This window comes from Panthera leo, chromosome A1 (genome assembly GCF_018350215.1).
Source record: "Panthera leo isolate Ple1 chromosome A1, P.leo_Ple1_pat1.1, whole genome shotgun sequence".
NCBI lineage: Eukaryota > Metazoa > Chordata > Mammalia > Carnivora > Felidae > Panthera > Panthera leo.
The window spans coordinates 88473026-88489506 of NC_056679.1; the positions used below are offsets into that span (position 1 = coordinate 88473026).

The window sequence follows — 16481 nt, forward strand, 5'->3', positions numbered from 1 at the left end:
TCTGAAGCAGGCTCCATGCTCTGAGCTGTCAGCACAGAGCCCGATGTAGGGCTCAAATCCATGAACCACAAGATCGTGACCTAAGCCAAGGTTGGACTGAGCCACCTAGGTGCCCCTTAATCATGTATTTTTAATGGTCATTATTAAATTCCTTCATGCTCTATTGAAATGAGCTTGTATTTTTATTATATTAATGTAAATTATATATAAACTATATATTCATTAATATTGCCTTATTACATCCCTACAATTATGAAACTGAGAAAATCAAATACAAAAGAGTGGAAGAGTGGAAATGAGTATGTAATAAAAATGACCTGTTTGTTTATGTGAATAATTTAGAAGAATTTACAAATTATTCTAGTAGTAGAATTCAGCAAGTTTCCTAGAATGAAGATAAAATATAAACAATCATATGTGTATACATAAGCAACAAAATCTGAGATACACACTTAAAGATACATGACATTTACTATACAACAAAATGTTTAAGTATTTAGGATTACCTAAGGACCAGAAAAATTATAAAAGTTTATTGAGATGTTAGAGACAAATGAATGGTGAGATATCCAATGTTCATGGATATAAAGGCTTAATGTCGTAAATGTACCTGTCTCTAAATCAATCTATAGGCCAATGAGAATCTGGTAAAAATATGATATAGCAATTACTTGAGTGGTATGGCAGACAGAGTAATGGTTCCCCAAAGCTGTCCACATCCTAATCCCCATGTCCTGTGAAAATGTACCCCTCCTGGTAAAAGGGACTTTGCAGGTGTGATTAAGGTAAGCATTTGAGATGGGGAGATTTTCCTATATTATCCAGATTGGCCCAGTGTGAAAACCCATGGGTCCTTATACAAGATAGGCAGGAGGGTTCATGTTAAGAGAAAGCAAAGTAACCACAGAGGTAGAGATTGAGTGATGCTGTCACAAGCTGGGGTATCTGGCAGCATCTAGAAGTTGGAATCAGCAAGGAATTGGTTCTTTTCCACAAGGAACCAGCCCTGCAGATGCAATTGTTGATTGTAGCCCCATCAGACTCAGTTCAGACCCTTGACCTTCAGAACTATGAAAGAATATGTGTTGTTTTAAGCCCCCCCCCAAACACACACATCTGAGATAGTTTTTAAATGTACAGAAAAGACTGGTTTTAAAAGTTATAATTCATGTGGAAGGGTGACAGATAAATTTTCCTTTTAAATACCAAATCTTATTATGACACCCTAGTAGTTAAAACACACTGGTGCCTATGCAGGCACAGAAGCTGGTTGGAATTGGACAACCGATAGTGGAATCAAGTGCAAGATTAGATCCTTCCATGTGTGGAAGTTTGACACATAACTCAGGTGGTGTTGGAGGCCAATGGGAGAGGAGGAGATATTCGGCAAATGTTCTTGGTAAAGTAACTACTACATGGGAGAAATTAACTAAGAACGTGACCTCACACTATACAAAAATAAAGAGAACACTTTAAAATGTTTAGTTTAATATATGGACAAGTTTCCAATAATGGCAAACAGTTTAATAGGGGCTTTCCCATGAAGACAACACATAGGCGTCATCTTCACAGAGGCAGGAAACATCTAAATCATCTAAATCGTGGTGATGAATCACCAAACCCGGGGGAGCAAGGAGGTGGAGAGGTGAGTCAAGCAGTCAAGGCTGCTCCTGCTTTTTCAGAAATGGCAGCTTTGTGGCTGTATTACTTTTGGCAGTCTTTGGGGTTAGGGAAACAACAGTAGGAGGCCATGGTTCGCCAGGGGTGTGGACCATGGTAAACCACACCTGCCCTGGACTGCAGACAAGATGGGATGTCCCCTAGGAGGGAGCGGGCAGTGAGCCAGCTCTCCCATGGACGGCAGTCCAGCCTTGAATCTCACGGAAGCTCAGAAAATCTCAAACCCAAGCTTGGTGCAAGGGAGCTCCAGAATGCCCTTGGAGAAGCAAGCAGAAACCCTCTTAGGATAGTGGTCACATCACCCTGGGCCTGGGATTATTCTGAAAAATGACATTTAAATATCTGTTCAGCACACAAACAAAGATGACCAGAAACATGAGATAATTTGCCATGACAGAACCGGTGGAAAAACAGACATGAAGAAACCCAGATACTTGAGTTATAAGCCAGAAACTGTAAAACAAATGTGCTTCCTATGTTCAAGGAGATAAAACCAGGCCTGTAAACTTCTGAAACAACTGGAAACTATAAATTTGACACAGGAGATTTGAAAAGGAACCAGACAGGACTTCCAGAAATGAAAAATACAAAAATCAAGTTCAGAACTCATTGAATGACATTTATAATTACCTTGACTCAGGTGAAGAGAGACTCTGTGGACCAGAATATGAGTCAGAAGAAATTACCCAGAATGGGAAGGGAAAAGGGAAATTCAGAAAAGAAGCATGAATATGCTTTCATGCTATTGATGTGTATATTTTTTAAAAGAAAAAGTGCTGTTTTGTTTTCATTTGGGTTTGAATAAAATAATGAGAAACATTTCTGCTTTTGGCCAATATAGAGTAACAGAGACCAAATTTACTTTTCATCTGAAACCACCATGAATTACTAAAAGGATAGATATAGGAAACCTGTTTTCAGTACTTGGACATCAACTAGTGCATAATTGTATCCCTGAGAGGCAGGAAATAAATGGAAGTAGCTTTAGCATTGTCTCAGCTTCTGGGACACAGCACAGGAGGAAGGATCCTGGATGGGGCCTGGAAAAGCACTTGCCTGAGTCATGGGACACCAAGGTGGCTCAGTCTGTCCACACAGAGAACCAGAGGTGTGAGGGCTGCACAGAGGTGAACCCTGGGGGATTGAAGAAGACCCCCTCTTGGTGTTCTGCTGAGCACAGATCAGCACAAACACATGTAAAAACTGTCCGAAGCTGAGCAAAGGATCTCCCAGAAGAATGAGAGGGAACAGTACCCAGTGCTTATACAGGACTGGGAATAGTGGTCCCACCAGCCAGCCATGAAGAAGTCATAATTCATGGAGCACTGGATAGAGTGCTCATCAAGTTCTCACTGCAGAAGTGTGGAATAATTAGCCCCAGACTGAGCCCTGCACAGACCCACCTAACAATCCCAAAAGCAAGACCTAAAAGGCCTGTCTATTCAAGTAACTTCAATGCATCCCAGGTCAGAGCTCAGCAAGATGTGTAGAAATACAAAAACATCCTGCACCAACAGGGTAAAACTCAATGTCTGGCATCCACTCATAGTTCACTGGGCATGCAAAGAAATGAGAAAACACAACTACAATGAGGAGAATTAAAAAAACAAAACATGGGCGCCTGGGTGGCTCAGTAAGTTGAGCTTCTGACTTCAGCTCAGGTCGTGATCTCATGGTTTATGGGTTTAAGACCCACGTCAGGCTCTGTGCTGACAGCTCAGAGCCTGGAGCCTGCTTCAGATTCTGTGTCTCCCTCTCTATCTGCCTCTCCCTGGCTTACACTCTCTCCCTCCCTCTCAAAAATAAATAAACATTAAAAAAAAACCAGAAACTAACAATAATTGGCAAGGATGTGGAGATTGGAACCCTCATGCACTGTCAGTTGGGGTGTAAAATGGTGCACCCATTGTGGAAGACAGTACAGCCATTCTCAAAAAAAAAAAAAATTACACATAGGATTACCACATGGCCCAGCAATTCCACTGGCACATACCCCAAAGAATTGAAAGCAGGATTTTGACGAGATATTTGTGCATCCATATTCATAGCAGCATTATTCACAGTAGATAAAACATGGAAACAAGCCATGTGTCCATCAGTGGATGCATGGACTACCAAAGCATGTTCTATACATACAATGGAATATTGTTCTTCCTTAAAATAGAATGGAATATTAGTTTGCCTTAAAAAGGAAGGAAAGATATAAATGGCGCTGAAACAGGACCCAAAGCCCAAATTCCAGGAGGGTGAGCGAGTGCTGTGCTTTCATGGGCCTCTTCTCTATAAAGCAAAGTGTGTAAAGGTTGCCATAAAGGACAAACAAGTGAAATACTTTATACGTTACAGTGGTTGGAATAAAAATTGGGACGAATGGGTTCCAGAAAGCAGAGTACTCAAGTACGTGGACACCAATCTGCAGAAACAGCGAGAACTTCAAAAAGACAATCAGGAGCAGTATGCAGAGGGGAAGATGAGAGGTGCTGCCCCAGGGAAGAAGACCGCCGGCCTGCAGCAGAAAAGTGTTGAAGTGAAAACCAAAAAGAACAAACAGAAAACACCTGGAAATGGAGATGGTGGCAGTACCAGCGAGACACCTCAGCCTCCTCGCAAGAAAAGGGCCCGAGTGGATCCTACCGTTGAGAATGAGGAAACATTCATGAACAGAGTTGAAGTGAAAGTAAAGATTCCTGAAGAATTAAAACCGTGGCTTGTTGATGATTGGGACTTAATTACCCGGCAAAAACAGCTGTTTTATCTTCCTGCCAAGAAGAACGTGGATTCCATTCTAGAGGATTATGCAAATTACAAGAAATCTCGAGGAAACACAGATAATAAGGAGTACGCTGTGAATGAGGTGGTGGCCGGCATAAAGGAGTACTTCAATGTGATGCTGGGGACTCAGCTGCTCTACAAATTTGAGAGGCCGCAGTACGCTGAGATTCTCGCAGACCACCCGGACGCGCCCATGTCCCAGGTGTACGGGGCGCTGCATCTACTGAGATTGTTTGTACGAATTGGAGCCATGTTGGCCTATACTCCTCTGGACGAGAAGAGTCTTGCATTGTTGCTGGATTATCTTCATGACTTCCTAAAATACCTGGCAAAGAATTCTGCAACCTTGTTTAGTGCCAGCGATTATGAAGTTGCCCCGCCTGAGTACCATCGGAAAGCTGTGTGAGGCGAGGCGCTGACGCTGTTTGGATTTCTGTAAACACATTTTTGTTTAGTCCTCCTCTTGTACAAATGATGTACTTTGCAAATGTTAGTATATAACAGAATTGATGTTGATCTTAAACAGAGAAAATAAAAGGGGTTATAGCTCCTTTTTTCTTTTCTTTTTTTTTCATTTCAAAGTCGCTACCAGTGTATTCAGTGATGGACGACGAGAGACATACTGTAGAGTGTTTTATTGCCTGGTCGACCAAGCTCCTTTTGAATGCTGGTGGTTCTATCCCTTTGACACTCCGCACTTTTATAATATGTGTTAATGCTGTATGACAAACTACTCTGATTCCTAGTGCCAAAGGTTCAATTCAGTGTATATACCTGAACACGCTCATCCGTCTGTGCTCCTTTTTTATGGTGCTTAAAGTAAAGAGCCCATCCTATAGGCCGTCCATGCTGTTCCTTAGGCATCGTCCCTTTGCTCCGATTGTTGAAGAATGGTGGCTTGTTTCATGGTTTTGTATTTGTGTCTAATGCACGTGTTAACATGATAGACGCAATGCGTTGTGTAGCTACAGTTTTCTGGAAAAGCCAATCTTTTAGGAATTGTTTTTCAGATCTTCAATAAATTTTTTCTTTAAATTTCAAAAAAAAAAATAAAAAATAAAAAGGAAGGAAATTCTGACACAAGGTACAACCTGGATGAATCTTGAGGACATTGTGCTATGTGAAATAAGCCAGTCACAAAAAGACAAACACTGTAGGATTCCACTTACATGAGGTCCCTAGAGTAGTCAAAATAGGCACAGAAAGTACAGTAGTGGTTGCCAAGGGCAAGGTAGGTATTATTTAATGAATATAGTCTTAATTTTGCAAGATGACAAGGGTTCTTGGTGGTAATGGTTACACAATAATGGGAATATAAGGAATGCCACTGAACTGTACACTTTAAAATGGTTAGGATGGTATATGTGTATTTTACCACAGTAACATAATTAGGATCAGCCCACGAAGTCTGTCCTTGGACCCACCGCTACAGCAGTGAATGCAGACAGGTAAACAAAGCCTCACACTAAAGGCCCTTAGTCATACATCATGTCAGCTTTGACAACAGTTACAAGGCATACTTAAGGACCAAGCACAGTTTGAAGACACAGAGCAGCACCAGAACCAGACCCGGGTGTGGCAAAAATGTTGGAATTACCGGACAGGTAACATAAACTATGACTCCTATGCTAAGGGCTCTGATGGATACAGTAGACAGCATGAGGAGCAGATGGGTCATGTGAGCAGAGAGATAGAAGTGCTAAGGGGGGTGTGGTTAAAGGGAAATGTTAGAAATCAACACACTGTCACAGAAATGAAGACCCCCTTTGCTGGACTCATCAGCAAAGTGGACATGGCCAAGGGGACAGTCATGAATCCTGAAGATATGTCCAAACCCTGACAGGCAAAGAGAAAAAAAGTGAAAAAAATAACACAATGCCCCAGAACGGTGGGACAATCACAAGAGGTGTCACATACACATAGTGGGAATATCAGAAGGAGAGGGAAAAGAGAAAGGAATAGGAGAAATATTTGAAGGCATAAGGAGTAATGACTAATGACTAATGGTAGACACCAAACCACAGATCCAGGAACCTTAGAGAACATCATCAAATAAGATATATGGAGAGACATATCATATTCAGTGCAGCAAAAAATTAGACAGAAGAAATCTTGAAAGACATCAGAGGAAAAATCCTTGCCTATAGAGGAGCAATGTCATCAGGCTTCTCATAAATCATGAGTTCAAGAAGAGACTGCAATGAGATTTTTAAAATGTTTTAAGTGGGGTGCTTGGGTGGTTCAGTTGGTTAAGCGTGCAACTTCAGTTCAGGTCATTATCTGTTTCATAAGTTTGAGCCCCAAATCGGGCTCTGTGCACTGACTGGTGAGGCCTGCTTGGGATTCTCTCTCTCTCCTTCTCTCTCTGCCCCCCCCCCCCCACTGTGATCTCTCTCCCTCTCTCTCTCAAAATAAATAAATATTTTATAAAATGAAATAAAATCTTAAAAAAAAAAGAATTAAAGACTGCTTCAGTCAAAAACAATATATTTTAAACAGTATTCACAATAGCCAACAATGATAGCCAGAAAGCAGTGAATAACATACTCAAAGTGCTGGGGGTGGGGGAAGGAAATACCAACCAAGAATTTTATGTCCAGCAAAATTATCTTTAAAAAAATGAAGGCATAATAAAAACATTCCCATATAAACAAGAGCTAAGAGAATTTGGTGCTAGCAAATCTGCTTCCTAAGTTTTATTTAGGAAAATTCTTTGGGTTGAAAGCAAGGACAATGGATGGTAATTAGGATGCACATGAACAAATGAAGTTCTCTGGGACTGGTACTTATGCAGATCATTGTAAAAGACTGCATAATGTATATACCCTCTCTTTCATCCCCTTAACTTGTTTAAAAAGCTGTTGCATAAGGCTATATATATATATATATATATATATATACATTACAAGTATACAAATGTATACAATCATACACACACACACACACACACACGTATTTGGGTATGTGTATACAAAGAAACATAATATTTCTGATGATAATAGCACAGAGGCCATGGGTGGGTAAAGAAATCACATAGGAAGATGTGCACAATGAGGTAACTGAATGCTATTGTACGGTTGTACAGTGGCTACTGCTGAGGAAACAGCAGCATGGAGGGGAATTTCCAATATCATCACTCCCTAGTGTCTTTTTGTTCAACAGGTCTTTCCTCTGCTTATGTTTCCTCTTTCATTTTCCCCATAAGGGCAAGAAGAAACCCAGCGTCCCCTTGAAACAAACTTTGCCAAGCCTTATTCCACTGCACGAGGAGACTCCTCCCCCCAGATCCCAATAGCACTGCACTTATAGCATCCCCAGCATCCATATTCCCACTGTCACCCCCATAAACCCTGTCTAGGCTTTTCCTATCATGTCCCTAGAGTCCTTCCAGCCACCACCCTCTCTGCCTGATTCCAAAGCCACCGCACACTTAAGTATATGGTAAGGCAACAGCTCACACTTAATACCAAAATCCATATTCGTTTCCTATTGGTGCATAACAAATGATCAGAAACCTATCATTTTACCTAAAAACACATATTTATCATCTCACAGATCTGTAGGTCAGAATTCTAGAATGATATGGCTGGATTGTCTGCTCAGGGCATCACAAGGACTTTAAAACAAAATACATTACTAGAGGTAAAAAAAAAAAAAGACATTTAAAAAGTGTAAAAGGATCAATTCATCATGAATTGTGTCATGTATCATGAAGATGCAATAATTATAAAGATAGAAACATCTAACAACAGAGTCCCAAAATTCATGCTGCCAGAACTGACAGAATTGAATGGAGAAACAGACATTAAAAATAACAATCTGAATATGTTAACAACTCACTTTCAGTAATGGATAAAAAGCTAAGCTGAAGATCACCAATGATGAGCAAGTCTGGAACAACACCAGACCTCAAGAACCGTAGAACGCCTAACCAGGCAACAGCACACACATTCTCCAGAACTCATGGAATAGTCTCCAGAATAGACCATTTGCTAGGTCAAAAAATAAACCTCAAATAAATTTAAGGGACTGAAACTTAAGGGACATACAAATTATGTCCTCTCACCAAAATGGAATGAAATCTGAAAAGAATAATAGAATAAAATCTGGGAAATTCACAAATATGAGTAAATTAAACAACATACTCCTCAGTAACCAGTGGGTCAAAGACAGTATCACAGGATAAGTTAGAAAATACTTGGAAATAGATTAAAATGAAAGCACAATAGCGAGCGAGAGAGGCGAGAGAGGGAAGAGAGATCCCCCCCATCACATGTAAAAACATAAGACATGTATGGGGCACCCGGGGGCTCAGTTGGTTAGGCGTCCGACATCAGCTCAGGTCATGATCACATAGTCTGTGATTTCGAGCCCCTCATTGGGCTCTGTGCTGACAGCTCAGAGATTGGAGCCTGCTTCAGAATCTGTGTCTCCTTTTCTCTCTCCCCTCCCCTGGTTGTGCTCTGTCTCTCTCTCCTCTCAAAAATAAACATTAAAAAAAATAAGAGATCTAGCTCAAGCAGGTCTTAAAAGTATGTATAGCTTTAAATTCCTGCATGAAAAACAAGAGAGTTCTCAAATGAATACCTAACCTTCCACCTTAAGTAACAGAAAGAAGCAAAAACTAAACCCAAAGCAAACAAAAGGAAGGGGGTAATAGAGATGAGAGTGGATCAATGGCATACAAAATAAAATAGAGAAAACTGAAGTTCTTTGACAAGATCAACAGAACTGATAAACCTTTAGCTAGACAATGAAAAAAAAGAAAGGCTTACATTAATAAAGTTAGTGATAATTACCAAAAAAAAAAGTTAGTGAAGGAATATTTTTAACAACTGTTTGCCAACTACTGAGAAATTTATATGAAATGGGCAGGTTCTTAGAAAGGAACGAGCTATCTAAACTGACCTCAGTAGAAATAAAATGTCTGCATAGACCTATTCCAAGAGACTGAGTTAGTACTTTTAAGATGTGCCGGAAAGAAAAACCCCAGACCAGAGGCTTTCAAGGGTAAATTCTACCAAACACTTAAAGAAGAAGTAATACTCATTCACAAGCTCATCCAAAGAGAAATAAGCAAGGGAAGGGAGAAATAGAAGGGAAGGGAGCCCTTCTCAGTTCAGTCCTGAAGGCTAGTATTTCCCAGACCCGACAAAGACACCACAAGAACAGAAAACTGCAAACCACTATCTATTATGATGCAGAAACAAAAGTCCTCAATAAAATACTATCCAACTGAATCCAGTAACAAATTAAAAGCATCATACACCATGACCAAGTGGTATTTGTGCTAGGGATGTAAGGTTGGATTAACATGCAAAAACAATGTGATAAACTCTATTAACAGACTAAGGACAAAATCCACACGCTCATCTCAATAGATGCAAAAAAAAAAAAAAACAGCTGACAAAAATCAATACCATTTCATGATAAAATGATCAACAGACTTGGAGTATCAGGGACTTCATGGACTTGATAAAGAGCATCTACAAAACCCCCACAGCTAACATCATCCTTAACGGTGAAAGACTGGGTGTGTTTTCCATAAGATGAGGAACAAGACAAGGATGTCTGACCTCACCACTTCCATTCTAGTCAACATTGTTCTGGAGGCTCCAGCCAGAGAAATTAGATAAGAAACGAAAAGAAGGCATCCAGATTGGAAAGTAAGAAGTCAAATTATCTCTATCTGCAGATGACATGATCTTGTGCATAGGAACTCCACTAAAAATGGTTAGAATTTATAATAGTTGCAGGATACAACATCAATATGCAGAAATGAATCAATTTCTGTACACTAGCAATGAACAATTTGAAAATGAAATTAACAAAACAGTTCCATTTACAATAATATCAAAAAGAATAAAATACTTAGGAATACATTAAACAAAAGACGTGGAAACTTTTTTAAACTTATTTTTAAATCTAAATTGCAGTTATTTAACTTACAGTGCAATATTGGTTTCAGGAGTAGAACTCAGTGATCCATCACTTACATACAATAGCTAGTGCCTATCACAGCGTCCTCCTTAATGCCCATCACCCATCTAGCCCATCTCCCACCCACCTCACTCCATCAACCATCAGTTTGTTCTCTATAGTTAAGAGTCTCTTGTGGTTTGTTTCCCTCTCTTCTCTCTCCTTCCCTTCCCCTACGTTCATCTGTTTTGTTTCTTAAATTCCACATATGAGTGAAATCATATGGTATTTGTCTTTGTCTAATCGACTTATTTCGTTTAGCATAATACATTCTGGCTCCATTCACATCATTGCAAATGGCAAGATTTTATTCTTTTCCATCGCCAAGTAGTATTATACCAAATCTTTTTTTTCAAGTTTATTTATTTATTTTGAGAAAGGGATTATAAGCAGGGGAGGGCCAGGAAGAGAGGGAGAGAGAGAATCCCAAGCATGCTCCTTGCTGTCAGCACAGAGCCCAACATGGGGCTTGATCCCATGAACCATAAGATCATGACCTGAGCTGAAACCAAGACTCAGACGCTTAACTGACTGAGCCACCCAGGCACCCCCACATCTTCTTTATCCATTCATTAGTCATTGGACAGTGACTAATTGAGACCTAGGGACAAGGACATCTAGGACCAACTCGGGGGACAGGGACGTGTGGGACAGACCTGGAGCACAGGGACATCCAGGACAGACCTAGGGGACAAGGAAATCTAGGAGATACCTGGGGACAGGGACATCTAGGACAGAACTGGGGCCCAGGGACATCCAGGATGGACCTACGGGACAGGGACATCCAGGACAGACCTGGAGACATGACAGGTAGGACAGACCTGGGGATAGGGACACCTAGGACACATGTGAAGGATAGGGACATCCAGAACAGACCTGGGGGATAGGGATATCTAGGACAGTCCTGAGGGACATGGAAAGATCTAAGACAGACCTGGGGGACAGGGATATCCAGGACAGATGTGGGGGACCTGACATGTAGGAGAGACCTGGGGACAGGGACATCTAGGTGAGACCTGGGGAACAGGGACGTCCAGGGCTGACACTGGGGACAGGGACATCTAGGACAGACCTAGGGACCTGACATATAGGACAGACCTGGGGACAGGGACATCCAGGACAGACCTGAGGAACATGGAGATCTAGGACAGACCTGGAGACAGGAACATACAGGACAGACCTGGGGGACAGGGACATCTGGGTGAGACCTGGGGGACGGGGCATCCAGGACAGGTCTGACTTCCACCAGGCAGCAGGAGGTCCAGCTGACATGCAGGAGACACCCAGAGCCCCGGTCAGCCAGAAGCCTTGTCTGCACAGACTTGCATGTCCTGGCATCCAGCTGAGCCAGATCCACTCCGAGCAGCCTGGCCCCTACATCAGGTCTGGTGCTGAGGCCTCATGACAGCAAGAGCTGGACAAGAGTCCCCGGGTGGAGGGCTTGTGTGGCACCCCGTTTCCAGGCCAGGACCCAGGAGCCAGAAGCAGCTGGGGACACACAGGCCCTTTGAACTGGGTAATCAGGAGGCAGATTCCTGTGGTGCCAAGTGTCTGCTGGTGGGGGCTGGCCAGGCTCCCTGCTGGCAAAGTCACCTCCATCACACCTGAGGGGTGGGACCTGGGCGCCGCAGAACACACTCCACAACACGGTGTGATTGCAAAGGGACCTCTGCTTTGGGGGGCTGGCCGAGGGACCGAGAAGCCGTCCCACATGCCTGTAATCCTGCCCACTGTGCTCCATCTCACCCAAGGCACCTTCCAGCTGCTTGGGGAGCAGTCCGCCACCACTGTCCCCTGGGGGCCACACAGCCACGCTGTCCTGCCACCTTGGCTGGGGGCTCTGCTGGGCAGGGTCTTGCTTTCCTCCCTGGATCCCTGAAGGCAGTGGACTCCCCAAGTAAGGAGGGCAGCAGCATCCAAGGAATGTCCTCCTAATCCAGCCCCCACCCCAGCCAGGGTGCCCATGGTCAGCCCTGCCCCCAACCCCAGCCATGGTGCCCGACTGTGGGGGGGCCTGTCACTGGCCAGGCCCCCTCCCCTCTGCCATTCCAGCAACAATGCCTGGTAGCTAAGACTGTCCCTGCTCCTCCTCAGGCCTGGTCCCACCTCTTGCCCAGCGCTCTGCGGTTATGTGCAGACACCAGTGGAAATGGCTGAGGCCCACTGAGCATGCACAGGTGTGCTCAGCATCCTCTTCACGGATGCTGATGACCTCAGTAACCTCAATACGATCATCAACATCCTCGTTTAAAGATAATGCCCCTTTCTGCAGAAACAACTCCTATTCCTGTGGCTTAACTGTCCCTGCCTACCTGCTCCTCACTCCCACATCCCCTCCTGTGCCCCCTGGACTGTCCCCGCCCACCTGCTTCTCACCCCCACGTCCCCTCCCGACCACACCCCAGTCTGTGTCCCTGCCCTGGAGACCCAGTCCACCCACATCTTGGGCCTTGCTCTGGTGCCCCCTACCCGAGTTTTGCCAGGGCCAGGCCACATCAGGAGAGCAGGAATAGGGGTCCTGGCCCTGACAAGATCCTAGGGTGTCAGCAGTAGGCCGTGGGGTCCTGAGTGCAGGGTCAGCCCAGGTATGGTCATCACTGCACCTCATGCCTGAGCTGGGTCTGACCCGTGCCCATCCCCTGCCTCCTGTTCAAAGCCCTCTCCCAGGCCCACGCCATCCCTCCAGCCCTGGGCAGCCTCCCTGTGATTTGTACCCCCTGAGCCACCAGTTCCCAGCCCTCTCCAGGAAGGCTCAGCCACAGTCAAAGCCCCAACCCCACCTTGAACTGCAGCTCCATGCTGACCTGGCACCAAGGTCCCCACCCCAGACCTAGGCCCTGCAGGCAGACGGATGAGACCTCCCTATGGTTCACCCATGAGTCGAGGGTGGTCTGTCATGCAGCAAACGCTGACTGATACGCAGCTAGCCGGCAGTAGCAGGAGCTGGGGGGCTGGGGCGGACCACAGTGTGCCCTGGTTCTCTGCCCACACCACAACTGCTGTCTCTCCCAGAGCAGCCCTCTGCTGATGGCCTGAGAATCACCCCCCCAGCCACAGAGCCCGTGTCCCTGTGAGCCCAGCGTGGGGAGCAGAGCGTGTGCCCGGGGAGGCAGAGGGGCCCCACAGGGGCCGGCCCAGCCTGCTGGAGGGTCTGCCTGGCCTGAGCACAGGGAACAGCTGTCTGGACCCTGAGGGTGCCCAGCTGCAGTCTGGAGGGGTCCTGGACATGGGCCTGCTCTGGGCCTCAGTTTCCCCAGCTGTAAAAGGCGGGGCTCATCAGATCTTCCCTGGGAGCACGGAGTACGTGGCCTGTTCTTCCAGACACGGCCTCCCCCTCCCACAGCTGGTTCCCATTAGAGCAGGGCTGGCTCCCCCAACTTAGGGAGCTCCTCAGGCAAATGAGGAAATCTGATCTGACCATGGCTCATCCCACATTCCAGCCCTGGGAGCCCCAGAGCAACTCCTGCCTCCTCAGCCCCTATGGGACCTCACCCTCAAGCGGCTCCAGAAGGCAGACAGGGGCTCCTGGGAAGAGGACCTGGGAGGAGGCCCGTTCTGTTGGGGGAACCATTTGCAGAGCCCCCCTTGTGTGGCCTAGCTCCCAGGCTGCTGGGGCCCTGACAGGGGCCAGCAGCTGCACGCCTTTGCAGGGCCAAACACCAGCCTGTCCCAGATCCCCGCATGGTGTGCGGAGGGGGAGAGTTCCAAGAATGGCACCAGGTCCCCACCAGCCCATCCCTGATCCCTGCATGATGGGGGCGAGGGGGGTGGTTCTGGGGATGGGACAAGGTCCCCACCAGCCCGTCCCTGATCCATGCATGACAAGAGGGTGGTTCTGGGGATGGGACAAGGTCGCCACCATCCTGTCCTGGATCCCGGCATGGCAAGCAGGAGGGGATTTCTGAGGATGCCGCAAGGTCCCCAATCCTCACCCATCAAGGACCCGCCCAGTAAGAAGGAAGGGCAGAAGCTGCCTCAGGACCCCCAGCAGCCCACCCTGCTTGTGAGCATTGGGCCAGCTGTAAGTGCTGGGACTCCACATGTCCACCTGCCCCAGCCTGTCTCCTCCCCCGACCTGGCCGCCTGGCCTGTGTCTGTCCAGTCTCTTGACCAGGAGGGTTACTTGGCATCACACAGACAAAGGTTATAGGGACAGAGGACTGAGCAGGCAGGCGGTCCTGGGGGGCATGTGTGTGCATGTGCATGTTTGTGGGCTGTGTGTGTGTGTGAACTGCGTGTGTGCATGTGTGTGCATGTGTGTGAGCTGTGTGTGTGAGCTGCATGTGTGTGCGCATGTGTGTGTGAACTGCATTGCGCATGTGTGAGCTGCATGTACGCATGTGTGTGAGCTGCATGTGTGCATCTGTGTGCTGCATGTGTGCATGTGTGTGTGAGCTGCATGTATGTGTGAACTGCATTGCGCATGTGTGAGCTGCATATACGCATGTGTGTGAGCTGCATGTGTGCATCTGTGTGCTGCATGTGTACATGTGTGTGTGAGCTGCATGTGCGTGTGAGCTGCATGTGTGCATGTGTGTGTGAGCTGCATGTGCGCATGTGTGTGAGCTGCATTGTGTGTGCATGTGTGTGTGAGCTGCATGTGTGTGTGAGCTGCATGTGTGTGCATGTGTGTGAGCTGCATGTGTGTGTACATGTGTGTGAGCTGCATGTGTGTGTGAGCTGCATGTGTGTGCATGTGTGTGAGCTGCCTGTGCACATGTGTGTGAGCTGTCTGTGCGCATGTGTGTGAGCTGCACATGTGTGCATGTGTGTGAGCTGCCTGTGTGCATGTGTGTGAGCTGCATGTGTGCATGTGTGTGTGCTACCTGTGTGTGTGCATGTGTGTGAGCTGCATGTGCGCATGTGTGTGTGAGCTGCATGTGGGTGCTCTGCGTGGGTGAAGCAGCCATGTGTCTTCACTCTCTAGGACAGGAAATGAAGCCCGTGCACCCGGCCGGACGTGCTGCCTGCCCCGGTGGACCCAGCCTGTCTCCTGACTCTGGATCCTCTTGGTGGGGTCTGCTGGGCAAAGGGCTGGGGAGGGGATGCACACTCAGGGGCTTCTGGCCCTGGCGGGGGCCTGTTGGGGTGGCAATGCCTGGCTGGTGAGGAAGCTGGTGGCCAGAACAGATGCTGGAGACCCTCCTTATCTGGGTCCTTTGGCTCTCCCAAGACACCAGAGGCAGGGACTGGTGGGCCTGGGACCAGTGCCAGCCAGGCAGGGCTGGAAGAGCCACCCAGCACCAGCCAAGACCAACAGGGATCCCAGAGGCTGCTTGGGCTTTGCCCACCCCCCCTCCCGCCACCTCAGTTGGCCTCTGGGAGCAGCCAGGACCTGTTGAGTGGGACTTTCCTGCCCAGGTCTAGCCCAGCCCTGGAGCTCTGTGATTCCAGTATACCTGGAACCTGGCAGGCTTACCTCTCGACCCCCACCATCCTGGGATTCTGCCCAAACACTCATCTCTCCCCAGGTGCCCACCCCTCTGTCCATTCCCTCTGTACTCTGGGCTTGTCCCCACCACTGCCAGGACCACAGCCCTCCACCCAGCAGCAGAGTCTGCAAGCCCCGGGAAGCCTCACTGCCTGTAGGACACCTAGCTCCAGGGCGTTGCTGGAGCCGTTGCCGGAGCCGTTGCCCTTTGTCAATCACCCAGAGTGTGGTCTATGCTGGACATGCAGGCAGGTTCTGGGGAACATACATGCACACACATACATGTGCAAATATGCAATCTCACACCAACAGTTGTGCACATGCAGACATATGCACACAAGACGCTCACACACACAGCTGCACACACAGGGCCATCACTTTCTCTGGACTTTGAGCCACAGCTGCCTCCACACCCATCCCCCTCTTGGTCTGCTGATGGTCGGCCCTGAGTCCAGTCACACAGGCTTCCTCTGTGCAATGTCCGGCCCTCAGGTGAACTCCTGTCCCCATAGAGAGAGCAAGACTGTCCCGCATGCATCACCCCACCCAACAAATGCCAGCCAAGCTTAACTGGCACCTACGCACTCTCGCTCCAGTCTTCGGGAGCTCTGGGGGCCTG

The 16481-nt window shown here is 46.8% G+C and overlaps 1 protein-coding gene across 1 annotated transcript; it reads left to right on the top strand.

Annotated features, from left to right (window-relative positions):
- The first annotated feature begins 3886 nt into the window (after positions 1-3886).
- Positions 3887-4942, top strand: LOC122199972 (mortality factor 4-like protein 1). Its single transcript, XM_042905373.1, has one exon. The coding sequence runs from the start codon at positions 3887-3889 to the stop codon at positions 4856-4858; it is 972 nt and encodes a 323-aa protein (XP_042761307.1). The 3' UTR covers positions 4859-4942.
- The last annotated feature ends 11539 nt before the right edge of the window (positions 4943-16481 follow it).